This window comes from Halichoerus grypus, chromosome 15 (genome assembly GCF_964656455.1).
Source record: "Halichoerus grypus chromosome 15, mHalGry1.hap1.1, whole genome shotgun sequence".
NCBI lineage: Eukaryota > Metazoa > Chordata > Mammalia > Carnivora > Phocidae > Halichoerus > Halichoerus grypus.
In genome coordinates, this window is record NC_135726.1 from 52,278,448 (window position 1) to 52,305,788 (window position 27,341).

The 27,341-nt window shown below is 50.4% G+C and overlaps 1 protein-coding gene and 1 non-coding gene across 3 annotated transcripts; one reads left to right on the plus strand and one right to left on the minus strand.

The window, feature by feature from the left end:
* Window positions 1-9,604: 9,604 nt before the first annotated feature.
* On the plus strand, window positions 9,605-9,708 carry LOC118549607 (U6 spliceosomal RNA). The gene has a single exon (XR_004924153.1). It is a non-coding gene; the product is annotated as a U6 spliceosomal RNA (small nuclear RNA).
* A 2,913-nt stretch (window positions 9,709-12,621) lies between these two features.
* On the minus strand, window positions 12,622-21,787 carry AP2S1 (adaptor related protein complex 2 subunit sigma 1). Of its 2 annotated transcripts, none has more exons than XM_036114021.2 (5): window positions 21,626-21,787; window positions 17,815-17,964; window positions 13,550-13,663; window positions 13,135-13,194; window positions 12,622-12,953 (listed from the first exon to the last, which is right to left on the minus strand). In XM_036114021.2, exons 1-5 carry the CDS (start codon window positions 21,626-21,628, stop codon window positions 12,852-12,854), a joined length of 429 nt encoding a protein of 142 aa, XP_035969914.1. In that variant the 5' UTR covers window positions 21,629-21,787; the 3' UTR covers window positions 12,622-12,851. The 2 variants fall into 2 exon arrangements, with proteins under 2 accessions (XP_035969914.1, XP_035969913.1); XM_036114020.2 differs by lacking the exon at window positions 21,626-21,787 and adding an exon at window positions 18,271-18,473.
* Window positions 21,788-27,341: the final 5,554 nt, after the last annotated feature.

Below are 27,341 nucleotides of genomic sequence, written 5' to 3' on the forward strand. Positions count from 1 at the left end.
ACCCCAACACACACTCACTCTCACACTCACACATGCTCACATACACTCCCCAGAGATGCGGACTGGGGCTGAAAGTTCCAACCCTCTAATCACTCCCTCTTTCTGGTGACCAGCTCCATCCTGAAGCTATGTAGGGACCCCACACTAAGTGATCACACACCAATCAGAGAGCTGGCTGATTGGTTGTCCTTGGGTTTCCATGTCTATACCTTGAGGCTTAGGTTTGGGTTCTCCCCTCAGGAGAGGGCCAGAGGTCCAGCCAACAGCCACTGAGGAACCGAGGCCTCCTACCCCTAATCACCTGAGTGAACTTGGAAGCAGACGCTCCAGACCCAGCGGAGTCTTCAAATGATGGTCCCAGCCACATGACCGACCCTAAGACGCAACTGCCCGGCTAGGTCGCTCCTGGATTCCTTACCCCCAGAAATTACGTGAGTTAAACGTTTATTGTTTTAGGGCCACCTGGGTACTTTAGTCGGTTAAGCTTCGGAGTCTTGATCTCAGCTCAGGTCTTGATCTCAGGGTCTTGAGTTCAAGCCCCGCATTGGGCTCCACGACCAGCGTGGAGCCACTTAAGAAAATGTTGTTGGTGGTGTTTTAAATTGCTAAATTTGGGGGTAATTTGTGATACAGCAGCAGATAACTAATACGTACCTCCATAAAAGTTTATTTAGAGGAAAAAACTTTCTATAGCTCCCCAGTACCTTGGGACAAAGCTCATGCGGCCAGACTCAAAAGTCAGGCCGCCTGGGCATGATGCCATCTGGGACGGGTGAGAGTCTGCGCTGTGTGAAGGGAGGTCTCGGTCCTTGGATTCCCCAGAAGAACATTCACGTGGGGGATCTGCGCTCAGAATAAAGACAGCCAGAAGGAAAGGAGCCAGCACAAAGCAGTTTATTAAAGCGAAAGTACACTCTCAAGGTGGGAGGGCGGGCACGTGCCGCCAGGTGGATCCCGCCCCTAGGTTGCTTTGAGACTGGATATTATCGGGTCTCTCTGGGCTGGGAGGAGCCGGGACGTAGAGGGGGTTGGTCTCTAACCGAGGCTGCGGCCAATCCTTTGGGAAACTCCTCCCACAGGTTGGGAGGGGGAGTTTTTGACCGTCCGAGGTGGGTCCGGGAACAGTCCCGGCAGCCTTGCTCCATGGGGCGGGGCTGTGCCGCAATGTAAATGTATTATGATGAGTCTAGGGGTTACCCTGGGGCAACAGAGGAAGTGGAGAGCGCAGTTCTGCACCTGTAGCTCCCGGTCGGTCCGCCGCAAGGTCCTGGAAGGCGCAAGGTCGGGATGTTGAGCCTTATAATGTGTAGCTTCTTTATCACGGTCCTGGCCTTCAGCTCCTGTCTCTTATCAGTCCCCTTCAAGGACGTGGGACTCTGCCTCCGGGCATTCCTTCCACTGGTCCTATCTAGCTCCTTCTACCTAACAGATCCACTGCTTACAGTGGTGTGACCTTGGCGGAGTCATTTGCCCTTCCCTGTGTCTCCTATAAATCAGGCCCTCCTCATAGGGTGATGCCACTGGAAGGTTGCATCCTAGGGTGATGGTGAGGAGCGAATGAGCTAGCTAGGACGAAGTGCTTAGGAGGCGCGCAACTTGGATGCTTTTTTAAGTCTTTGCTATTATTGTTTCCAAAATACTCTAGCCACAGAAATATTGTCGTTTCCCCAGGGTAGCGTCACTTGCCCTTTTCTTCCTGGCCTTTGCACATTTGTATTCCTCTCCTGGAGCTCCTGCCTTACCCCCTCTTCCTTTTGGCTTGTGTTTATTCATCCTGTTTAGCTTAGATCCTCTCCTCCAGGAAGCCCTCTCTGATTTCTCCCTCCAGGCCAGGTCCAACGCCCACTCTGGGATCCCCCAGCCTCCTGGGATCCCCTCCCCCTGTCCTGCCCCAGTCTGGGTCATCTCTATCCAGCGATGGGTCTGTCTCCACCCCTGGATCGTGGGCCCCCATGAGGGCAGGGCTGGAAGTATCTTGGTCGCTTCTGTGTCCCCAGCACTGCCCAGCACGGGGTAGGGCCACGACAAGTCCTCAGGAACTCCTTGTTGAAAAAAAATAAAGAAGTCTCCAAAATCAGGGTATGTGGGTATGTGTGTGGTCTAGTGGTAACAAAAGCTGTTTCCAGTAGTACAGGACAGCGTGTTATTTTTTTATCACCAAAATACTGATATTTTTGTGCTGTGATATTTTTTGGTAATGTGCCATTAGAAATCATTTGGATCATTTTTCCTGAGCTTGCACCCAAAGAGTTACAGGCTACCTCATAATTTCATATGGAACCAGGCTCACTCATTTAGAAAGCTTTCTTTCTTTCTTTCTTTTTTTTTTTTTAAGATTTTGTTTATTTATTCGATGGAGAGAGACACAGAGAGAGAGGGAACACAAGCAGGGGGAGTGGGAGAGGGAGGAGCAGGCTTCCCACGGAGCAGGGAGCCCGATGCGGGGCTCGATCCTAGGACCCTGGGATCATGACCTGAGCGGAAGGCAGACGCTTAACCAACTCAGCCACCAAGGCGCCCCACTCTATTTGTTTTTAACTAAACTTTTTATCCTGAGATAATTATAGATGCATATTGCAGTGTTAAGAAATAATACAGAAAGCTCCTGTGTGCCTTTCACCCAGTTTCCTCCAGTGGGAACATGTTACAAAACTATAGTACAGCCGATTCTCTTCATTGGCGCAGTGATGTTCTACAAAGTCGCCGCAAATGCTCAGTTAGCGAATACTGAACACTGCTCCTGGGGTGGTGGGAGGGAAGTACAGGGTTAGGTTCTGACAGCTTTTGGTTACAACGTGGTGATGAAACCATTAATATGTAACTTTGCTTCATGTGTGTTTCTGTTTAAAAACACCTTACATAATATCCGTTGTTGATTCCCTCACGTTGAACTCAGGCCAGCAGCTCTAGAACTCTAGCCTGAACCAAGCTCATCTCATGCATGTAAAAATCTTACCTATGTTCTCCGCTAAGGCACATCCCAGCCTTCTTGCGCCTAGGGACTCTGGACAGCACTTCAACACTGGGTTTGGGGGCTATTTTAAACAGCAAGATCACCAACAAAAAGCACAAAAATGTGAAAAATGTGGCATTAAGTAGACTGTGAAAAGGACACTTGTTTACAGCGTGGGAGCTGCAAGGAGAAGGCAGAGCGTTGCCCTGTTCAACCTCAGCTGGGAATGTGTGCGTCAGGTGACTCAAGTTTTTGTTGCTTTGTACATGTCTGGGAATAACCGAGAAAGGCTCACCAGTATCTACTTTGGGGGCTTTTCCATATTTGCATTCACAAACATGAAATCCACAAGTAACGAGGATCGAAGGTCCAGTATCGCAACCAGGACACCAACACCAACAGAGTCAAGATACAGAACATTTCATCACAAGGGTGACCCCCCACCCTGGTGCAGCCACTCCATTTTCTCTGCTCTCACCCCCTTCTGAGCCCCTACTGACCACTGTTCTGTTCTACATTTCTAGAATTTTGTCACATTACATAAATGCAATCACATGACACGTAACTTTTGAGATAAAAGTGTACCACTCAGTGGTTTTTAATATATACAGGGTGCAACCATCACCATCATCAATTTGGGGGGTGATGAAATCGTTCTAAAAGAAACCCCACACCTTTTAGCCATCACGCCCCAATCTCTCCATCCTTCCCAGGCCCTGGCAACCACTACTCTACTTTCTGTCTTTATAGATTTGCTTCTTCTGGAGATTTCATACAAATGCAGTCGTACACTATGTGGCCTCCAACGTTTCTTTCACTCGGCGAAACGTTTTCAAGTCTCGGCCATGCTGTAGCATGGGTCACTGCTCCATTCCTTCTTATGGCTGAAGAATAGTCCACTGGGAGGCTGGACCACATTTCGCTTATCTGTTCATCTGTTGATGGATCCGTTCTAAGTGCCTGACACGTATTAACTCATGCAAACCTCCCAACAGCTTTCTGAAGTAGGGACTGTTGTCGTCTCCCCCATTTGACAGATGAGTAAACTGAGACCCTCTCTGGAGGCTGCACAGCTGCGGGGGGAGCGCGGGGAAGCTGAATTCGAAACCAGGGCCATTTGGCTTCAGTGGCCTCACTATTGGTCACGACTCTAAGAAATCCCACAGAGAGGTGGCACCAAGGAGGTCACGGAGTCCCCTCCAGAGGTCGACGAGTCTGTGATTTTATGATTTTTAACGTGTGAATTAAAAATTCATGTGTGGGGGGCGCCTGGGTGGCTCAGTCGGTTAAGCGTCTGCCTTCGGCTCAGGTCATGGTCCCAGGGTCCTGGGATCGAGCCCCGCATCGGGCTCCCTGCTCAGCGGGAAAGCCTGCTTCTCCCTCTCCCACTCCCCCTGCTTGTGTTCCCTCTCTCGCTGTGTCTCTCTCTGTCAAAAAAATAAATAAAATCTAAAAAAAAATTAAAAAAAAATTCCTGTGTGATCTGGCGATTCTAAGGCTGCCAGGATACCAAGGGACGGGCGGCTACACGATGTGACCCCTGGGATTTGCTTCAAAATAAATGCAGGTGCGCACCCTGGGTGGGGCATGAGGGTACAGGGCTAGCCGATGACTTGATAAGGAGAAACAAGCAACGACGAATGGAATGAGGATGTTCAGTCTTTTGGCTCAGCCTCTCACACCGACTCGGCAGCTGAAGGTAAAAGGATGGCCCTGACCCCAGACAGGCTTTGATCCCGGATCTGCCACTTCCTGGCTGTGCGCCCCAGCTAAGTGACTTCACCTTTGGGAGTCTCATGGCCCTCACCTGCCCCGCGGACAATCCGGATCCCGTTGGAGAACCTGCACGTCCAGTGCTGAGTGCAGAGCCTGCCCGGCAGCAAGAACTCAACAGACGGGAGCTGGATGGTCTTGCGGAGGTGATGGTGCCTCTCGGTGCCTCAGTCTCCTCATCTGTAAAATGGGAGAGTCAGAGTCCCTACCTTTTAGAGCTGTGGAGACGATTCATTTGTTCATTCGTGGACTATTTCTTGAGCATCTACTACGTGTAATTATTGAGCAACTACTCTTTAGACATGGGAATACAGTGGCGACCGAGGCAGCTCTCCTTGCCCTATGAAGCTGACACTCTAGTAACAAGGCAATACACACACACACACACACACACACACACACACACAATGTGTCAACTGGTGATAAATAAATGCACTGGAAAGAAATCAAGAAATAAAACAGGTTATGAGACAGATGGTGATATGGTATATGAAGAGAAGGATAACTATCTTTTTTTTTTTTAAGTAGGCTCCATGCCCAGTGTGGGGCTGGAACTCACAACCTCGAGATCAAGAGTCATGTGCTCTGACTGAGCCAGCCAGGTGCCCCAAGGATAACTATTTTCTATGGTGAGGTCAGGAAGGCCCCGACTGAGGTGACATCTGAGCAGAGACCTGAGAGAGGTGAGAGAATGAGCCACACAAATATCTGGGGGAAAGTTGTCCCAGGCAGGCAGGACAGGTGCAAAGGCCCTGAGGCAGGACTGTGCCTCACTAGGTCAAGGAACAGCAAAAAGGCCAGTGTGCATGGAACAGAGTGAGCAAGGGGGGGGGGGTGAGGGAAGAGAGGGGACAGGGGTGTCGTGAATCCACAGAAGGCATCCAAAGAGGGAAAAGACATCGTGCAGTTACCGTGAATGGATTCTGCTGCCACATGAGGCACTTTCTGTTGGGGACTAGGGTGGCAGCAGCAAGAAGCTGCTTGCAACAGCTAAGGAGGGGAGATGATAGTGCAGGGACGAGGGTGGTAGCTGTGGGGGTCAGACTTTGGATACATTCAGAAGGTCAAACCAACAGGATTTCCTGCTGGCTGGGATGTGGGATGTTGAGAAGCAGAGATGAGTCATGAATCCCTTCGAAGTTTCCAGCTTGCGTGCCTGGAAGGATGGTGGTTTCTATGCTGCTCAAGGAAGCAGGCTACTAGAAGACTTAGCATCTAGTTGTACGCCGGAAGTGGATGGCCTGTGCGATGTCAGTCAGAGAGGATGTTGTCGGCCAAGTGCGGGCATCGCGGGGAAGGAAAGGCAAGGCTGACCCACCCTGGCTAAACTTTACAAGACTCAGGCAGGTGTTGGGCACAGAGCCAGGCTTGTCTTCCACCTCACATTTTCCCTCTGGGCTGGGCCAACCTCTCCCTTCCTCAGGTCAGAAAGAATTTCTCCCCTCTTTACCTTGACCTCACTCTCAACCAGGTTAATGAAGCTCCCACACCCTTCCGCCAGGCCTGTCTTCGCTCACGTGGCTGATAACTACAGAGAGGCTACATCTCAGATGTTCCGTGTATAGTGTGAGGTAGAGATCTCCCACCCCATGTGCATAACCTGCGTCCTTTTCCCGTCTTCCAGGACTTCTGGAGCCATTTTCCCCTCCCTCTTCTGCCCATTGTTTTCATTCAGCTGTCTCATTCTTATTGATCGGTAAGAGTTCTTTATATATTGTGGACATGAATCCCTCTGTCAGTTACCTGTGTTGCAAATACCTTCTCACAGCTTGTGGCTCATCTTTTCATTTTGCTTATAGGGCCTTTGATATCCAGAGGTTTTACTTTCAATGCAGTCTTATCTTTTTCTAGATAGCCCCATGTGGATAACCCACATCCTTCCCCCATGATCTGAAAGGCAGCTTCTGTCTCATATGAAATCTCCATGAATGTATGGGTTGGTCCTGGGCTGTCTGTTCTTTTCTGTTTATCTGCTTGTCTAATCTTCTACAGATACCATGGTCTCTTAGTGAGCAAAGGCTGAATGATGATGGTCTTGATTTCTGGTTAAGCAAGCCCTTCCGTATTCCTCCTCAAAATGACCTTGTCTTTTCTTGTAGTTTTGTTTCCCCACATGTTTTAGTTTTCCTGGGGCTGCTTTAGGAAAGGCCCACAGAGGGGCGCCTGGGTGGCTCAGTTGGTTAAGCAGCTGATTCTTGGTTTCCATGCAGGTCATGGTCTCAGGGTCGTGAGATAGAGTCCTGCTTTGGACTCCCTGCTCAGTGGGGAGCCTGCTTCTCCCTTTCCCGCTCCCCTGCTTGTGCTCTCTCTCTCTGTCAAATAAATAAATAAAACCTTTAAAAATATATAAAGTGGGGGCACCTGGGTGGCTCAGTCGTTGGGCGTCTGCCTTCGGCTCAGGTCATGATCCCAGGGTCCTGGGATCGAGCCCCGCATCGGGCTCTCTGCTCAGCGGGAAGCCTGCTTCTCCCTCTCCACTCCCCCTGCTTGTGTTCCTTCTCTTGCTCTGTCTCTCTGTCAAATAAATAAAATCTTTAAAATATATATATATATATATATATATATATATGTGTATATATATATATAAAGTGGGCTCCACACCCAGCCAATTCGGGGCTTGAATTCACGAACCTGAGATCAAGACCTGAGCTGAGATCAAGAGTCGGACGTTTCGCCAACTGAGCCACCCAGGCACCTGTCCATTTTAAAAATAATCCCCATCTCCCTGATCTCACATCCCCCTCCAGCTACTGCACTGTTCTCTTTTTATAACACTTCCTTCAAGGAGTTTCTAGGGGCTTGTGCCCTGTTCCTCTTTCACAGGCTCTCCAGAAACCACTTCTCATGGGTCCATGGAATGGACTTTACCCTCACCCCTCCACCGGCCCTGCTCTGTTCTCCACTGACCCCGCTTTACCAAATCCAGTGGCCAAGTCTCTGCTCTTCTCTGATGTGACCACTCAGAAGCCTTTCTTTTCTTTTCTTTTTTTTCTTTCCTTTTTTTAAAGATTTTATTTTTGAGTAATCTCTACACCCAACATGGGGCTTGAACTCACAACCCCGAGATCAAGAATCACATGCTGTCCCGACTGAGCCAGCTGGGCGGGTGCCCCTCTATTTTTTCTTTTAAAAATTGAGGTAAAAAAAATTTTTTTAAATAAAAATAAAAATAAAAATTGAGGTATATTCACAAGCCCTAAAATTCACCTTTTTAAAGTGTGCAATTCAGTCGTTTTCCATATATGCACTAGATTGTGCAACCACCATCACCACCTAGCTCCAGAACATTTCCATCGCCCCCAAAAAGGAAACCCCTTATGCGCTGAGCAGTGACTCCTATTCCTTCCTCCCCTCCAGCCCCTGACAACCACTAATCTGCTTTCCATCTCTGTGCACCTGCCTATTCTGGACATTTCTTATCCATGGGATCCTACACTATGGGGTCTTCTGTGTCTGGCTTCCCTCACTCAGCGTGTTTTCAAGGTTCACTCATGTAGTAGCGCATGTCCAGATTTCTTTCTTCTCTATGGCTGAATAACATTGCATTGTATGGATACGTGGTTGGGTGTCCATTCATCAGTTGGCCAACATTTGGGCTTCAGGAGCACCTTTTTTTTTTTTTCAGGAGCATTTTTAAAAGTCAAATTATTGAGGTATAATTCGCATACACTAAAATTTATCCTTTTGGGGGCGCCTGGGTGGCTCAGTCAGTTAAGCATCTGTCTTTGGCTCAGGTCGTGATGTCTGGGTCCTGGGATCAAGTCCCACCTTGGGCTCCCTACTCAGCGGGGAGTCTGCTTCTCCCTCTGCCTCTGCCCCCACCCCCGCTCATGCTCTCTCTCTCAAATAAATGCATAAAAACAAAAACCCAGTACAGATAGCCATGTGCAGGTTTTTCCCCCATTTGCAACTGCAAGGTAAATTTCATTTATTTATTTTATAACCACTTTGAGATAGAATTCACGTCCTAATGGAATTCACTTATTTACAGCATACAATTCGATGATTTTTAGTATTTTCATAGAGACGTGCAACTATCACGACTGATTTTAGAACACTTTCGTCAACCCAGAAAGAAGCCCCGTCCCCTTTAGCTATCAACCCCCAAATCCCGCTCCCCTGAACCCTAGTCAACCGCTAATCTACTTTCTGTCCGTCCAGATTTGTCTGTTCTGGAAATCTCATATAAATGGAATCCTACGACGCATGGTCTTTTGGGACTAGCTTTTTTTCACTTGACATAGTGTTTTCCAGGTTCAGCCACATCGTAGCACAGTTCGATGCTCCATTCCTTTTTAATGGCTGAGGACTACTCCTTTTTTTTTTTAAATAATTTATTTATTTGACAGAGAGAAGGAACACAAGCAGGGGGAGTGGGAGAGGGAGAAGCAGGCTTCTCGCAGAGCAGGGAACCCGATGCGGGGCTCGATCCCAGGACCCTGGGATGATGACCTGAGCCGAAGGCAGACGCTTAACGACTGAGCCACCCAGGTGCCCCGGCTGAAGACTATTCCATTGTGTGGCTATAGCATACCTTATTTATCCATTCCTCAGTGGGTGGACGCCTGACTTGTCTCCACCTTTTGGCTATTATGAATAATGCTGCTATGAACAGTCAAATCCAGGGTTTGGTCTGAACATAAATTTTCACGTCTCTTGGGCTCCCATAAAGATTTCTTCCATAAATGTTCTTTCTCTTGGGTAAACAAGGAGGAGTGGGATTGCTGAGTCATAAGGCAAGTGTAATGTTTAACTTAAGAACCTGGCTAACTGTTTTCCAGAAAAGCCGTACCATTTCGCCTTCCCACCAGCAAAGCACCGAGCTCCGGGCGCTCTGAGGGCTTGCCGGCATTAGGTATTTCTAAATGAGCCATCCCAGGGCTCGCTTTGGCAGCACACATACTAGAAATGGAACGATCCAGAGATTAGCGTGGCCCCTGAGCAAGGATGACACATCAATGAGCCATTCTGATCAGGGTGTAGTGATCTGAACAGCACTCTCCTCCTGAGCCCCCTTTTCCCCTTGATTCAATTACACTGCGCTGGATGGTTTTCCTTCTTTCTCAATGGCTGTTCCTTCTCTGTTAGGCTTCGATTTCTCCTCTTCCACCCCCGCCCTGTCTGCAAATCTCTTCTCTCTCTTCGCACCTACCCCCTTGGTGACCTCAGAGACCTCCTGGCAATAAATACAATATGGTCAGTGTTCGGGGGATTTTCAAATGTCCATCCCCGGCCCGGACCTCTCTCCTGAGCTCCAGACCCACGTAACCACGGCCGCCTCAGTGGAGACCCAAGAGCGCAAACCTGACGTGTTCTTTCCACTGTCTTTGCACTCCTAGAAAAGGAGATTCGGTGGTCCCAGATGCTCAGGCTTAATATTGGCAGCGTTCCTTGGTTTCTCTCCCAGCCTGCATCAGATTGTCAGCAAATCCTGATTCCACCTTCTAAACGTGCTCAGAAGCCACTCATGCCTCCTTCCCTCCGTTGCCTTGCCCCCACCGTGCCCCATGCCAGTGTCCTCCCTCGCCTAGACTCTGAGTCACCTCCTTGGCTTCTTGACTCCCACCCTTGACTTCTTAAAATCAGATTTAGCAGCTCTGTCATCTCTCCTTGGCTCAGGACATTCCAGTGCTGCATTTATGGTATGACTCTGTTTCTGTGGACTGTCCAGAACAGGCAAATTCACAGAGACAGAAAGACCGGCGGGTTAGTAGATTTCCGAGAGCTAGGTAAAGGTGATGGAGGGATTGAGGGGTGATAGCTAAGGGTCCTGGTTTCTTTTTGGGGTGATGAAAATATTCTAAAATTGGTAGTGGTGACAGTAACACAAGCCTGTGAATATACTGAAAACTGCTGAATTGTACATTTTAAGTGGGTGATTTGTATGGGATGTGAGTTTTATCTCAGTAAAGCTGTTACTGCCCTCCCCCCAAGCCCTCCAATAAAAACTCCTTCCTGTGGCTCTCGTCTCACCCAGAATAAACCCAGTGTCCCCACCACAGCTTGTCAGGCTCGCTGCCATCTGCTCTCCCCCTCCCCCACCTCCCACAATCCCTCTATTTTCTGAACACATCATCTCCACTCTCCCTTTTGCCCACTCTGTTCCTGCCATGCTGGCCTGCTTGCATGTTCTGCCTCAGGGCCTTTGTACCTGCTATTCCCTCTGCTTGGAACAGCTTCCCCCTAAAATCTCCCATGGTTCATTCATTCCCTCACTTCTTTCACCCTCCGCTCAGTGTTACCTCCTCCAGTGAGGCTTCCCTGACCGTCGTCTAGAACAGCAGAGCCATCTGCCAGGCTTCTCTCTCGCTGTTTTACTTGCCTCCACATCACACTTGACTTTGTGACATACCGGCTATTGACTTGCTTAATTATGCATTGCCCCATCAGCCTTGGGAGACCTGTCCTGCTCACTGTGGGACCCCCCCACCCCAGGGCTAAACAGTGACTAGCACATAGCAGATGCCCAAGAAACATTTGTCAAGTACACAGTAAACGAAAGCTCCCCGCATCCTTCCCTCTCTGAGCTTCAGGTCCATGAGTGTTCAAAGGCCTCCTGATCGCCTTTCCTGGATGACCCCGCGGTATCTCGGACTCATTCTAGTGATTGAGGGTGGCGCCCTCCCAAAACACGTCTACGTCCTGGAGCCTGTGAACGTGACCCTATTTAGAAAAAGGCTCTTTGTGGATGTAATTACGTTAAAGGACCTTGAGATGAGATCCTGTAGATTATGCTGGTGGACCCTAAATCCAATGACAAGTGTGCCTATAAGAGAAAGGAAAGGAGTGGTACAAGCCCAGAGCAAAGAGCCTGGGAAGACAGAGGTAGGGACTGGGGGGGGGGGGTGCGGCCCCCACCCGCGGCATGTCAGGAGGGAAGAGGCAAGGAAGGATCCTCCCCTAGAGTGCTGGCACCTTGATTTCAGACTTCTGGCCCCCAGGACAGCGAGGGGCTCGATTTCTCGTTTTATGCCACCCGCTTTGTGGTCACGTGTCACAGCGGCTGCCGGAAACTCAGACACTCGCCAAGTCCTGATAACTTCAGCACATTCCCCCGACCCGCTCCCATCCCCTCACCGGGCTGCGGATCCGGGCCTCGCCCCGGCCCCGCCCCCGGCCCCCCGCAGGTGGTCAGTCGCCAATCCCTATTGGTTGAAGCTGTAACGGGTTGCAGCAACAGTAAGCAAAGAACACACTGCTGTAATGGTTGTACCTATAAAGGCCCTCACCTCGGCAAGCCTGCTTCTCACATCTAAAATAATGATCATCAAATCTGGTGCTCGCCGTCCACTTCTGTAGGCGTCCCCTGTGTCTCTGACCGGGCCCTGCACACAGCAGGCGCTTAATGTCTGCAGAGTGAATGTGTGCTGACTAATGCCAGGCACCTCCTAAACGTTCCCAGCATTAACTTAATCCTCAAGCACACCCTGTGAGATCAAAACTATTATCAACCCATTTTCAAGATGAAGCACTGAGGCAAAAGGACAGCCGTCCAATCTGGGGGTTAAAAACAAAGATTCTGGAGCCATCTGCCCGGGCTTAGAACAAACCTGGCTTCGCCACGCTAGCTACGTGACCTTAGGCAAGTCTTTTAATCTTCCCAAGGCTCAGTGATCTCACCTGGAAAGCGGGGATACTAACGGTCCTTTCCCTGGGATCTTGTGAGGATTCGGGGAGCTAATACTTGGGAACGCTTGGTGCTGTTAGGTGTTGGCCAGAAGTCCAGGCTCAGGGGCCCTCTGGGGGCAGAAGCAGGTGCAAACGCACCCGGGTGGTCTGCCTCGCTCAGACCAAGTAGGGTTTGTTGACCGGCTGACTTATGCACCGATGGCAGGGAGTCCCGAGTGCCCGCGGTCCCTAGGGCTGACCGGCAAGGGCTCAAAAGACACAGGCCAGGCGGGGCCACAGGTTTATTGGGGGTTCCACACACGCACTCACAGCATCACATGACAACGGCATGGTTACTCGGTACACGCGAGTGGCCTCCACCCGAAGTCTCCTCCCTGGTGGCCCAGGCCCAGCTGGGGCCTTCCTCCTGGACCGGGGAGGGAGGGCGCCGGGCAGCCCCAGCCTGGAGAGGGGGCGAGCAGGGAACAAGAGGCCGGGGCGGAAGGGCTGGCCGCCCTCACTCCAGGGACTGGAGCATCAGCAGCTGCTTCAGTACCTTCGTCTGGCTGGTCTCTCGGATCTCGCCGGCCAGGAACATCTCGTCCACGACCGTGTAAACCTGAGCGAAGGGAGGGCAGGACTCTGGTGAGGGAAGGGCACTCCCCACTCCCCACCCTCCCCCTGCAACGGGTGCCGGTCTAAACCTTGGAAGCTGGGGGCCCTGAGAGCCAGGCACCAGCCATCAGCAGAGGCGCTGGGCAGCCCCCCTCCCCACCCCCTCCTCTTCCCCAGGAGCCCACCTTGTAGAAATTGAACACTAGGTCCAGTTCACAGACGTTGTGGAAATACTCATTTAAGACCTGTGGGAAAAGGCAGAGATGGTGAGAGCCGGGCAGGGGGAGATACTCAGGGAGGGGGGCCAAGGTCACCATCGGAAAGACAGACCAAGAGGACTGAAGCGGGGGGAGGGAGGGGGGAGGGGGAGGGAAGAGACCCAGTGACGAAGATAGTTAAAGGCAGAAACAAGAACAAGGACGATCAGATAGCAACAGAAAAGACAGACCGGACAGAGGCAGAGGAACAAAGAGGAACTGCGCCAGCAGAGATGGGCAGAGGGAGGCCGCCTGTCCGCTGCTGCGGGGAGGTGGGGAGAGGGTTTGTGCACCCCGCGGGGAGACGAGGCGTGGTTCTGGGCACTCCAGGGCCCCTGCGCACCTCCACGAAGTTGTGGATGGCCTCCAGGTAGGCCAGGTTGTTGTCGTTGACATCCACGCAGATGCAGAAGTAGAGGCCGGCGTAGCGTCGGTAAATGATCTTGAAGTTCCGGAACTGCGGGGCAGAGAGGCTGTCAGCAATGGGGGGGTGGGGGTGGGGGGGCCAGGACCCAGCAGGCTGAGCAGAGCGGAGCCCAGAGTCAGTCCTTCACCCCACGCGTGGTCCCCGAGGCCCTGCTCTGTCTGGTCCTGTGCTGGGGACACAGTGGTGACTGACACAGGCCTGGCCCTCCCCTGCTGGGGCTCCCGGTCCAGCGGAGAGAGAGTCATCCTCAGTCATCCCCAGTGGGGGCAGCTGATCCAGGAGGGCTTCCTGGAGGAGAGGACATCTGGGCTGAGACCTGGAGGAGGAGCAGGAGTGCTCCAGGCCAAGGGAACAGCTTGTGAGAAAAGCCCAGAGCCAAGAGGGAGGCTGGGGTGTTCCACGACATCCATGCTCCCCTTTCTGTGGCTCCCTGCTTGTCGTCTCTGGACAAAGTCGCATTCCTTAACCTGGAACTAACTCACGCCATCATTCCGCAAACGCTACCTGTGAGGCAGGCTCTGTGCTGGGCAGTGCAGTTACTGCTCAGAACCAAGACAATCTCAGCCTGACTTTGAGCAGAACTGTGATATACAATAGAAATACTTCGGCACTAACGCACACACACAACCCAGGAATAAATACATATGGGCCAAGGACGCAGACTCTAATCTTACATGCGTGGGGAAGAAGATAAAGAGACAGACATAGATACAAACAGGCAGACTGGTTTGCTGAGCACAATGTCTTTGGCCCAAATCTGCAAAGTCCCAGCGCTGGGTCTGACCGCGCGTGTGCTTTGTCGCCACCTAGTGGCAACTGCAAAAGCCAACAGTAGTCCCTGATTTTTTTCCAGCTCATTCTTCTGTTAATTTCTGTACTTCGCCTACGTTTTCTAGCATTACTGTAGTAATTCCTGCACATAATCTGCGGATTAATAAGCATGTATCAGGGTGCAAATTCTACTTTTTTTTTTTTTAGGTAGGCTCCACACCCAACAGAGGGCTCGAACTCGTGACCCTGAGATCAAGAGTTGTACGCTCCTCTGACAGACCGAACCAAGAGCCCCCACTTTTTTTTTTTTTAACTGATACGGACACACGATCAAATGTTTGAAGGCCCCTGCTCTGGAGGAGAGGGTTTAAGACAGGCCTAGAGGCCAGGAAAACCTCCGGAGATGCCCCCACTATCACAGCTGGTGTGGCCCTGGCAGGATCTGACGCTGAGCAGCACTCTTTTTTTTACTTGAAATTCTCCCTCTCCCGCTATCACCCTCCCGGCTCGTCCCAACACCTTGGTTGTACATTTGCAGGCTTCTCAGGGACCCGCCGCAGACTTTCATGGCTTCTTCAGCTTCTTCAGCTATAGACTCTCAGGTAAGTCTCTTCCTACAGGCTGGGGCAGGTCACCCGTCTGTACTGCCCCGCCATTGGGCCCCGTCCCCAGCCGTCACTGTCCGGGGACCAGTCGGTCTCATTGGCTGTGAGTTGGGGCTGTCACCACTGTGTCCCCAGCAGGGCCCTGAACAGGGAGGGGTCCACACCCTAATCCCTGGACTCTGTGAACAGGTAACCTAACATGGCAAAGGGGACTGTGCAGGTGTGGTTAAGCTAAGGATCTTGAGATGGGGGAATCCTGGATTATCCAGATGGGCCCAGAGTAATCACAAGGGTCCCTATAAGGGAAAGAGGAAGACAGGAGAGTGTGGCTCAGAGAGAGAGATCTCAAGAAGCAGGTGAAGGCAAGGAGACGGACTCTCCCCAGAGCCTGCAGAGGGAACCCAGCCCTGCTGACCTGGGACACCTTTGGACACCTGACCTCCAGAACTATTTAAGACAACAAATCTGTGTTGTTTTGAGCCACTATGTTTGTAGTAATTCGTTAGCACAGCAATACAGGAGCGTAATATAGGTACTAAGGAATATGTATTAATGAACAGACGAGAGGAAGAAAGTTTGGGTGGCCTGGGCCTTTCTCACTGGCCACTCATCCTTTGGTTTTGCTCTCACAGTCCTCCTCCAGGAAGCCTTCCCTGACCTCAATCTCATAAGAGAGACATTATTTCATGTCTCCTCCCCCTGATCATCCCCAGTTTGTTGGGGGAGGGACCAGTTCTCTCTTGTTCCCCACAGCATTCCCTCCTCCAGGAAGGCCTCCCTGACCCTCAGGCTGAGCCAGGTGCCCTCCTCCCGCCCCGCTGCTCCATCCCAGCCCTACCCTCTTGGGGTTGTCGTGATCTGGGGACAGGTCTGTGTTGCTCACGGGGCCATCTCAGTCCCCACTGTGAATGGAGGCACACTGGGAGTGGGTGGTAAATAAACGCACGGGTGAACAAATGAATGAATGAATGGCCTGGGATCGGGAGGCACCTAAGATCTGGGTGTCAGGCCCCTGTGTGACATTCTCACCTGACCAGCCTGCCTCGCTGACCTGCTCCCAGTCCCTCGGCACTCGGGGTAGGAGGCCACACGGCGCTGGCAGCGGGACACCCCAGGGGAGTGGGCATCCACCCCCTCATTCTGTCCTGCACCTGCTCTGCCTGCTCTCACCCCCCAACCCTGCTCCCTGCAAGGCCCCCTATCCCGTCCTCCTCCTGGAAACCCTTTTCTCTAGGCTGCCGGGACTCCCCAATCTCCTGATTTTCCCCTACCTCCTCACCTCCCACCTCTAGATATGGCTTCTCTTCTCTCCTTTATTCCCCTGTCGATCGTCCCTCCCCTGGTAAGTGCCGCAGCCTTCCCTGCCCTCTGTGTGCAGAACCTTCCTGCCCTCTCTCTGCACTCTGACTCATCACTCCCTCCCGGATTCTCCCCTGGGGTGTGAACAGATACCTCATCCTGCTCTTTCCTAAGTTGGCCCACATCCCTCCCTCTGCTGAAAACCCTCCTGAGGCTGCCACCTCACTCATAAGAGCTGAAGTCCACCCCACGGCCCAGGAGGCCCTGAGCCATCTGTCCCTGTTGTCTCTTTGACCGCATCGGCCCCCTCCCTCCTCCCTGGCTTGCAGCTCCTCAGCCATGCTGGCCTTTTTTTTTTTTTTTTTTTTAAAGATTTTATTTATTTATTTGACAGAGAGAGACACGGTGAGAGAGGGAACACAAGCAGGGGGAGTGGGAGAGGGAGAAGCAGGCTTCTCACGGAGCAGGGAGCCCGATGCGGGGCTTGATCCCAGGACCCTGGGACCATGACCTGAGCCGAACGCAGATGCTTAACAACTGAGCCACCCAGGCGCCCCCATGCTGGCCTTCTTGCTATTCCAGGAATGCCCCAGTATGTTCTCACCTCAAAGCCTTTGCACTTGCTATTCCCTGGGCCTGGGGTGCACGCTCTCAGATATCCTCTTCTAACACTCTTTCAACTCCTTCAGGCCTTGGTTCCACTGTTACCTTTTCCAGACCTCCTACATAAATCACTGATACCTGCATTCCAACCCCCAGTGTACGCACCCCAGCACCTCCATCTCCCACAGTGGCCTGCTTTTTCTCCCTGGCACCTCACCACCCGCTAGATGCTGTCTTTACTCTCAGTCTCCTCCGACCAGAACATCAGCTCTCCCAGGGCAGGGACTCGGGTCTGTCCTATTCCCACGCCTAGAACAGTACCAGTCAGCAGACCCCCTGATAAATATGTGCTGAATTTACAGGACAACTAGCCCGGCTGATGCCATGGGAATTAAAGACAGAGCCTTCTCGATTTAAGGAGACCAAAGAGGGGTGCCTGACTGGCTCAGGCGATAGAGCGTGCGACTCTTGATCTCAGGGTTGTGAGTTCGAGCCCCACACTGGGAGTAGATTACTTAAAAATAAAAGCTTACCAAAAAAAGAAGAAAATTATTACAACGAGGGGCGCCTGGGTGGCTCAATCGATTAAGCATCTCCCTTCAGCTCAGGTCATGATCCCAGGGTCCTGGGATCGAGCCCCACATCAGGCTCTCTCCTCGGCGGGAAGCCTGCTTCTCCCTCTCCCACTCCCCCTGCTTGTGTTCCCTCTCTTGCTGTCTCTCTGTCAAATAAATAAATAAAATCTTGAAAAAAAAAAAGGAAGGAAGACAGCAAGCTAAAAGCATGTCGAGGGAATGAACGTAGGAAGGAAAGAGGTTACTGCAGTTAGAGGTTGGGCAGGCGGCTGGCAAGGAGGGTCAAAGGAAAAAAGGCGAGTGTGAGAGGCATGGGGGGGAGCATCACCTCCACAAAGTTGGTGTGTTTGGCATCTCGGACAGTGACCACGGCGTGCACCTCCTCGATCAACTTCTGTTTCTCATCGTCATCGAACTGCATGTACCACTTGGCCAGGCGCGTCTTGCCAGCCCGGTTCTGGATGAGAATGAAGCGGATCTGGGGGCAGGAGGAGGAAGAGGAAGTGAGAGCAGCCGGGAGAGCTGGCCGGAGCTGGGTGGTCCCACGCAGCAGCCCCGCCCATCCCCGCTGGGTAGGTAGGGCCCATGCCCTTCCCGCTCTGGACTTCGCCTCAGAGCCTGGTCAGGCCAGCCTGGCCACATCCCAACACCCCAGGGGAAGGACTGCTTCCACAGGTCAACTCCCCTGTCAGCTCCAGGGCCCTGAGGCCCAGGCTCCACTACCCCTTGTCTGCTTGACCTCGGACAAAGGATCCGCCCCCCCCCTCGGCTTCAGTGTCCCCACCGGCAAAATAAGTTTCCTTAGAAGATCCATCTTGGCAGGGTGTCTTGCAGGTCAAATGTTTATAAACTTAATTCAGTAGCTTGGCACAAAGCAGGCACTCAATAAATGTTTGAGTTGCAGGGGCGCCTGGCTGGCTCAGTTGGAGGAGCGTTCGAGTCTCGATCTCGGGGTCGTGAGTTCAAGCCCCACGCTGGGTGCGGAGATTACTTAAATAAATAAATAAAAACTTAAAAAAAACTGTTTGAGTTTCAGACTTCTTTGGTCTGAATCCCGGAGATCCCCCTATTTCTTCTTTTTACTTACCAATTCTTAAAAATTCACCCATTGAAGATGTGTACAGTTCAGTGGTTTTTCGTATACTCATACAATTGTGGAAAAATCACTACTAATTCCAGAATGTTTTCATCACCCCAAAAAGAAATCCCCACCCGTTAGCAGCCACTCTCCCACCCCAGCCCCTGGCAACGAAGAATGTTTCTTTCTCTACAGATATGCCTGTTCTGGACTTCCTATAAATAGAATCATACAATACGTGGCCTTTTTGTATTTGGCTTCTTTCATTCGGCAATGTTTTCAAAGTTCACCCACGTTGTAGCTTGTGTCTCTGCTTCCTTTCTTTTTATGGCCGAATTACGTTCCACTGGATGGATATACCTTGTTTTGTTTATTAGAACGTTTGGGTCATTTCCACTTTTTGGTGATTGTGAATTAGACTGCTATGAACATTCACATACAAGCTTCTACATGGACGTATGTTTCCATTTGTCCTGGCTATATACCTAGGAGGGGAATCGTTGGGTCATATGGTAACGCTACATCTAACTTTTTTTTTTTTTCAGCCACTGCTAAATGGCTTCCCAAAGCATCTGCCACTTCTCAAGTGATGTAACTGCGTGGTGCCTCAGTTTACCCACCTAGAAAATAGGGCCCCATAAAAGTGTGACAAGATGAAAACAAGATATGAAAGGTATCCGGAACAGTGCCTGGCTCAGATCACGCGCTGTGTCAGCTGTGATTATCAGCAGTGAGAGCTAGGAAATTTGTTTTTATGATTCTGAAAAGCCAGGTCAACCTTCCTAGGGCTACTATGAAAACGGAACGAGTTAATGCTAGAAGTGCTTAGCACAGTGCCTATTACATACTGAGTGCTCAATATAATGGGCTATGATGACGGAGATGCATTTGTCCAAGTGGCTAAGCACAGAGACTCTAGAGGCTGAATGGATCCTGGCACTCTTGGCTGTATTTTCACAGGCAAGTCACTTAGTCTCTCTGGGCCTCAGTTTCTTATGTATAATGTACGTAATGAGAGCACCTCCCTCATAAGACAGTCACACGGGTTAATAAACGTAAGGGGTGTAGCACAGTGACTAGCAAGTATAGTTCTTAGTGGTACTATAATTCACCATCACTTAGCTTTAAGAAAACCAAGGCCCAGGGTGCCTGGGTGGCTCAGTCAGTTAAGCATCTGCCTTTGGCTCAGGTCATGATCCTGGTGGGATCCTGGGATCGAGCCCCACATGGGGCTCCCTACTCAGCGGGCAGTCTGCTTCCCCCTCTCCCTCTGCCCCTCCCCCAGCTCCTGCTCTCTCTCTCTCTCTCTCAAATAAATAATAAATAAATAAAACCTTTTTAAAAAATAAAAATAAATTAAAAAAAGAAAAAGAAAACCAAGGCCCAAGTTCACCCAGGTAGGAAGCCTGCCTTTGGACCCAGTTCTGTTTGAGACAGGCAGGTGTAGACCCATTTTATAGATGAAGAAAGCAAGGCTCACAGCCACAAAGCATAGCTGGGAGTCCAAAGGCTTTGCTCTGGAATGCTTTACCCTCTGGGAGCCCATACCCATTCCTGGGAGTCCACTCTCTTTCCTAAGCCTCATTCTCTGATATTCTATCCTCCCTCCCCCGACCAATCAAGCAGGACAGGAAAAGGATATTACACTCTCCTTCCAAGAACCCATTCTGCTGAGCCAGGGAAAACAACTTCCCAGCAGGCCAGGGGTCCTGGGTAGGAAGGGAAAGAGCATGGGCCTGGCAAGGGGATGGGGAGGGGGGAACCCCACCAGGCAGCCACAACCTGGGGGCAGAGCCAGAGATACATGGGTCATACGGTAAGGAGAGCCAAAAGGGTTTAGGGAGAGCCCTGCCTCTTACCCCCAAATTCCCTTATAACACCTCTTTGTGTTTCTTCTCCCAGTTAGAATCTTTCCACCTCTGGGAATCTACCCTGAGAGGTGCCTTCCCTCCTGCATCCTCACCCCTCTGATGTTCCCTCTGGACACCTCCCAACCTTCCCTGTCTCCAAGCCCCCTCCCCTCAAATAGTTCCCTTTTGACTCCAAATTTCTGGGTTTCAATCCCCTCTCAGGCCTCAGGAGGCCTTTTACTTAGGACATCACTCCTCTGAGGCCAATCTTCTCCCCTGTTCCAAAGGTCACATGTTGCCTTCAAGGACCCTGTTTGTGGGGGAGACTCCCTCCTTGTTCTGACACCCACCTCCATTCATCTCTTTTTCCAGCTCCCTTCTCAAAGAATCCTTGCTTACAGTCCAAAGACCCACCCTAGGGGAGGGCAGCCAAATCCAAAGCCCAGTCCTTGCTCCAAAAGCTCCATCTCCAACTCTCACACTTTCATGTCTGCTCCCTACCCAAGACGCCTCTTCTTGGAAAGACCTGTTCCACTGCTCCCCGTCCGTTTCAAATATCCACCCCCTACCTCCAAGCCTTCTCCCGCTTTGCAGCACACTTCCCCTGACTCTAAAGCCCCATTCCCTACAGTAGCCTACTTCCCCTCTCCAGTGCCCAGTCTCTTCCCCTTGAGATTCTCTCTCTCATCAGCAGTACCCTGCCCGTTTCAACAACCCCTCTCTGCCTTCAATGTCAGCTTCCGGCTTCGGAAGACCCCCTTCTCTCCAATCCCAGTGTCTCCCATTCTCCAACAATCCTGCCACACTCCCAAGAGCCCTTCTCTTGAGACGCGTCTTTCCCTTGGGACGCCCCCTCCCCCACTTCCAATTCCTGCCCCCCACCTCCGAGACCCCGCTTCTCGAGTTGCCTCCCCATTTCAACCCTCCACCCCTCAGTCATCTCCAATGTCTCCCTCCCGCACAGCCCCCTCCCCTTGGCCCCCGGTCTCTAATGTCCCCTGGCTTCGAGACCCCCGGTGCACTCCCGCGCCCGGAATCACCGCCCAGCTGCCCCCTTCCCGGGCCTCCGGTCGGCCACAATCCTGAGAGCCCGCGCCTGGCCCAAACCATAGTACCGCGGCAGGGGAGGCTTGTCAGTACCCGACCGAGCCTCGAGTACCTGCACGTGGACCCACCCTCCGCCCGGCCCGACGTGGGCGCGCCCCCGTTACCATGGTGACCCCAGTCCGGACCCCAGCGGCCCCGGTCCCGCGGCTCTTGGGCAGCTCCGGCTCTCGCAGCCGTTAGGGGACCCAGGGCTAGAGAGGACTTCCGGCAGAAGAACTCGCCCGCCCTCTCGCGCACAGCCCACTGGGAACTGTAGTCTTAAGCATGTGTTCGGTCAGGCCGGCTGCAAGCCTGGGAAAAGGGCCGGTCCCGCTTCCCAACATGCCGCGCGACTGTCCTTTTCCCACCACACGGTACTGACCCTGAATGCATGCCGGGAGTTGCGGGCGAATGTCTCTTCCGAGGACTACAATTCACGACATGCGTGACAGCCAGCGACGGGGAGTTGCATTCTTGGAAATGTAGTTCTGATAGCCCTGAGTCCACCCCATCTTCCCAAGGCGAGAAGGCCATGCTGGAAATAGTAGTTTTAAGTAAGACACTGGGTTGTGGAAGCTCGAAATGTAACTCCGCGCTCACCTAGTGCTTTGTTCAAAATATGCTGAGTGTCTCCCTGTGGGAGATGGACAGTGGTTTAAGAGAATGATTTTGAGAGTCGGAAATGTGTACAAATCCTGACATTGCATTTCCTAGCTGGGGGACTTTGGGACGACAACTTAACCTCTTAATTCTATTTCTTCATCTGTAAACAGGATTGATCAAGGGGTCACTTCGGTAGGGTTGTTTTAAAGCTTCGGTAAGGGGGCGCCTGGGTGGCTCAGTCGTTAAGTGTCTGCCTTTGGCTCAGGTCATGATCCCAAGCTCTATGTCTGGCTCCCTGCTCGGCGGGAAGCCTGCTTCTCCCTCTCCCACTGCCCCTGCTTGTGTTCCCTCTCTCGCTGTCTCTCTCTTTTTCTGTCAAAATAAATAAAATCTTTTAAAAAATAAATAAATAAAGCTTCGGTAAGCTTCCAAAGAACTTATCACTGTGTTTGACATATAGTAAATGCCCAATAAATAGTAGTTAATATCATGAATGCTCTTTTTTTTTTAAAGATATTTATTTATTTGACAGAGAGAGACACAGCGAGAGAGGGAACATAAGCAGGGGGAGAGGGAGAGGGAGAAGCAGGCTTCCCGCGGAGAAGGGAGCCCGATGCGGGGCTCAATTCCAGGACCCCAAGATCATGACCTGAGCAGAAGGCAGACGCTTAACGACTGAGCCACCCAGGCGCCCCATGAATGCTCATTGTTAAGATACATCAGGTAGTAGGGATCTTCTTATTTCCTATCCAGAGGGTACCGTTGTCTCTTTTCAGTTACTCAAATAGGCCAAGTGCTTTCCTAACTTGGCGACTTTCCTTCATGCTTGCTATTCCCTAGAAAGCCTTCCCTCATTCATTTTGTGGTTGACCCTTTTTCTTGCTTTACCCTAGACACCACTTCCACAGACCTGTATGGAAGATCCTGCATACAAAGGTCCCCATCTCCCACCCCCAAAATTCTATAGGTTAGTTTGATTTTTTTTATAGTGTCACTGGGGAGACCCCATGACCCCCTGCAGCTCAGGAGACTCCTAGAAGCTTCTGCCTAACTCTCAATTTAATCTTTTAGACAATAACTAAAGAATTGCTGGGACAGGAAAAGAAATATTTGAGGACCAAATGCTTGTGCAGATGAATCAGAAAGTGCCCAATAGTTACCTCAGCTTCATTATCATGTTAAATCCCTCTCCAAATATTAGTCCCAAGCCCTCATAAAAGGATCCTGCTTACCCTTGTTCAGGGAGTCACTGCTTTGGAAATTATTCCCCGTGATCTCCTTATCTGTACAAATAGTGATGACTTTGGGAGGTAACTCCACCTGGTGTAGTCTCTGTCTATCACTCACCAAGGAGGGGACCCACTTTGATCTCATAACAATAGCCTTTATTACAATTTTTAAAAAAGATTTTATTTATTTATTTGACAGAGAGATAGAGAGAGAGCACAAGTAGGCAGAGAGAGAGGGAGAAGCAGACTCTCCACTGAGCAGGGAGCCCGATGCGGGGCTCGATCCCAGGCCCCTGGGATCATGACCTGAGCCGAAGGCAGCCGCTCAACCGACTGAGCCACCCAGGCGCCCCTTTATTACAATTTTTAATGATTTTATTTGGGGTGTGTGCGTGTTGTCTGTATCTCCCATTAGGTGGTTGAGGGCAGGGACCCTGTCTATTAACGTATCTACATCATCTAGAACATGGTAACACTTTGTAAGCACTCAATAAAGTATTACTATTGATACTTAGGAAAGAATTAACCCTAATAAAAACAAAGCATATCATAGAACAATGTAAATTAAAGTATAGTATTAGCAGAAGAACTAATACATAGCTATGGAATTATTGCAAGGGCAAAAAAAGGTTAGGGATCATTTCTGTTTTGTGAACTGCTCTAATAGGGTTGGGACTGAGATAAGGTAAACAAGGTCACCAGGGTATAAAATTTAAAAAATGCACTCACTTGGGCGCCTGGGTGGCTCAGTTGGTTGGGCGACTGCCTTCGGCTCAGGTCATGATCCTGGAGTCCCTGGATCGAGTCCCGCATCAGGCTCCCTGCTCGGCGGGGAGTCTGCTTCTCCCTCTGACCCTCCCGACCCTCCCCCCTCTCATGTGCTCTCTCTCTCAGTCTTTCTTTCTCAAATAAATAAATAAAATCTAAAAAAATAAAAAATAAAAAATAAAAATAAAAAAGGCACTCACTCTTAGGTGCTTACCCAGCTCTTTTTTTTTTTTTTTTTTTATTTATTCATTCGAGACACAGAGATACAGAGAGAGAATATGAGCAGGGGGAGAAGCAGAGGGAGGGGGAGAAGCAGGCCCCCCGCTGAGCAGGGAGCCGGATGTGGGGCTCGATCCCAGGACCCTGGGATCATGACCTGAGCCGAAGGCAGACGCTTAACCATCTGAGCCACCCAGGCGCCCCCGCTTACCCAGCTCTTGCATGAGCCTGAAAGTGAGCATTTCTTTGAAATTTGTTCTCTGAACACCTCGCTTGCCTCGCCTTAGTTCCAGCCCTGATTTCCAGTGCTTAGCTTAGAGCCTGGCACAAGTCTGGTGTTCAGCAAACATTTACTGAATGAATGAATGAACAGGTATCAAAAAAACAGACACTGTCCCCAAACTGTCAACATCCATGGTCTAGCAGGGGAAATAGACATAAAGGACATCATGCAAATAAATTTAAAAATTACTTAGCAAACAATAAATATTTCTTATCTCACACAGTTTCTGTGGGTCAGGAATTTGGGAGCAGTTTAACTGGGTGGTTCTGGCTTGGAGTCTCTCATGAGGTTGCAGTCAAGCATCAGCTGGGGGCTAGGGGTGCCATGGTGGCTCAGTCAGTTAAGTGTCTGCCTTCAGCTCAGGTCATGATCTCAGGGTCCTGGGATCCAGCCCCACGCTGGGCTCCCTGCTCAGCAGGGAATCTGCTTGTCCCTCTGCCTCTCTCCCTACCTTTTCCCCTGCTCATGTTGGTGTTCTCTCTCTCTCAAATAAGTAAATAAAATCTTAAAAAAAAAAAAAAAAAAGACATCAGCTGGGAATGCAGTCATTTGAACACTTGATTAGGGCTGAGGATCTTCCTCCCAGATGGCTCACTCCTAGGGTTGGTGATTAATGCTGGCTCTTTTTTTTTTTTTTTTTTTAAGATTTTATTTATTTATTTGACAGAGAGAGAGAGAGAGAGAGCGCGAGCATGTACAAGCAAGGGGAGCTGCAGAGAGAAAGGGAAAACCAGGCTGCCCACTGAGCAGGGAGCCAATGTGGGGCTCGATCCCAGGACCCTGGGATTATGACCTGAGCCAAAGGCAGATGCTTAACCGACTGAGCTGCCCAGGCACCCGTAATGCTGGCTCTTGACGGGAAGACTCAGTTCCTCACCAGGTGGACCTCTCCACAAGGACACACGAGTGTCCTCATGTGGCAGCTATTTTTCCCCCAGAGTGAATGATCCAAGAAAGGGCAAGGCCAAAGCAGCAATATCGTCTATGACCTTGCTTGCCTCAGATGTCACACCCTTTCATTTCTGCCATATCTTGTTGGTACACAGATCAGCCCTATCCTATACAGGAAGGAACATGAATATCTGGTGAGGATTGTTGCAGTTCATCTTAGAGTCCTGGCTGCCACAACAGCTTATAGCAGAGGCACCTGACCTAGCTGAAATGTTAGGGACAGCTTCCCTAGAGGGAGTGGCATTTGAGTTGAGATCAGAAGGTGAGTGGAAATTAACCAACCGATGATTAATGTTGCAGGGGATATAGTCTCCTGCTCTCTCTCTCTCTGGCAAATAAATAAATAAAATCTTAAAAAAAAAAGGTTTTATTTATTTATTTGAGAAAGAAAGCACAAGCAGGGAGGAGGGGCAGAGGGAGAGGGAGAAGCAGACTCCCCGCTGAACAGGGAACCCCATGCAGGCCATACCCCAGGAACCCGATATCATGACCTGAGCCAAAGGCAGCTACTTCACCAACTGAGCCACCCACATGCCGTGGGAACATTTATTTTTTTTAAGATTTTATTTATTTGACAGAGAGACACACAGCAAGAGAGGGAACACAAGCAGGGGGAGTGGGAGAAGGAGAAGCAGGCCTCCTGCAGAGCAGGGAGCCCGATGCGGAGCAGGGAGCCTGATGCGGGGCTCCATCCCAGGACCCTGGGATCATGACTGGAGCTGAAGGCAGACGCTTAACGACTGAGCCACCCAGGCGCCCCGCCCTGGAAACATTTTTAATAAAAGATTTTATTTTTAAGAAATCTCTACACCCCACGTGGGGCTCAAACTCACGATCCTAAGATTAAGAGTTGCATGCTCTACTGACCAAGCCAACCAGGCGCTCCTATTGGAACCGTTTTAAATTAGTTGCAGACATTGTGCCCCTTCATTCCAAAAGGCTTCACGCTTCAACATGTTCCTCTTAAAAACGAGAACTTCTCCTTCTTAACCTCTTCCATAAGAACACAATTATCACATTCAGGGAATTTGACCTTAATACTACACTATTATCTAATATAGATCCATATTAAAATATCCCTGATCATCCCAGTAATATACCTTATAGATTCTTTCTTTCTTTCTTTCTTTCTTTCTTTCTTTCTTTCTTTCTTTCTTTCTTTCTTTCTTTCTTTCTTTCTTTCTTTCTTTCTTTCTTTCTTTCCTCCTTTCTTCCTTTCCTTCTTTCTTTTAGGAGGCTCCACCTCCAGCATGGAGCCCAATGTGGGGCTTGAACTCATGACCTTGAGATCAAGACCTGAGCTGAGATCAAGAGTTGGATGCTTAACCGACTGAGCCACCCAGGCACCCCTAGGGTTTTTATTTTTTGTTTTATTTTATTTTTTTTCTGTTCCAGAATCCAATCCAGGATCACAGGTGGCATTTAATTGTCATGTTCCCTTAGCTTTCTTTAATCCGGAACAGTCCCCTTGCTTTGTCAGTATTTCAAGACACTGACATTTTTGAAGAGTCCACATCAGTTACATTACAAAATGTCCCTTCATGTGGGTTTGTCTGGTATTTCCTCATGATTAGATCCAGGTTTGACATTTGGGGCAGGAATATCACAGAAAGATCCTATGTTCTTCTCAGAGTATCCCATGAGGGGTGTGTGATGCTGGTTTGTCTCATTCTTGGTGAGTTTGATCATTTGGCTAAGGTAATGTCTACCACATTTTTCTTTTTAAAAATTATGTGATCCACCTGATACCAAACACATAAGCAACACAAGAAAAAAAAAAACTGTGCA

What these genes read in the sequence shown, in the direction of transcription:
- AP2S1 (XM_036114020.2), bottom strand. Translation starts at nt 18,300, where the DNA reads ATGGATCTTCTAAGGAAACTTATTTTGCCG. An exon ending in TAAGGAAACTTATTTTGCCG is followed by an intron (nt 17,965 to 18,270) that starts GTGGGGACACTG and finishes TCCTGCCCCCAG; the next exon opens with ATCCGCTTCATTCTCATCCA. An exon ending in TAGTGTTCAATTTCTACAAG is followed by an intron (nt 12,954 to 13,134) that starts GTGGGCTCCTGG and finishes CCCTTCGCTCAG; the next exon opens with GTTTACACGGTCGTGGACGA.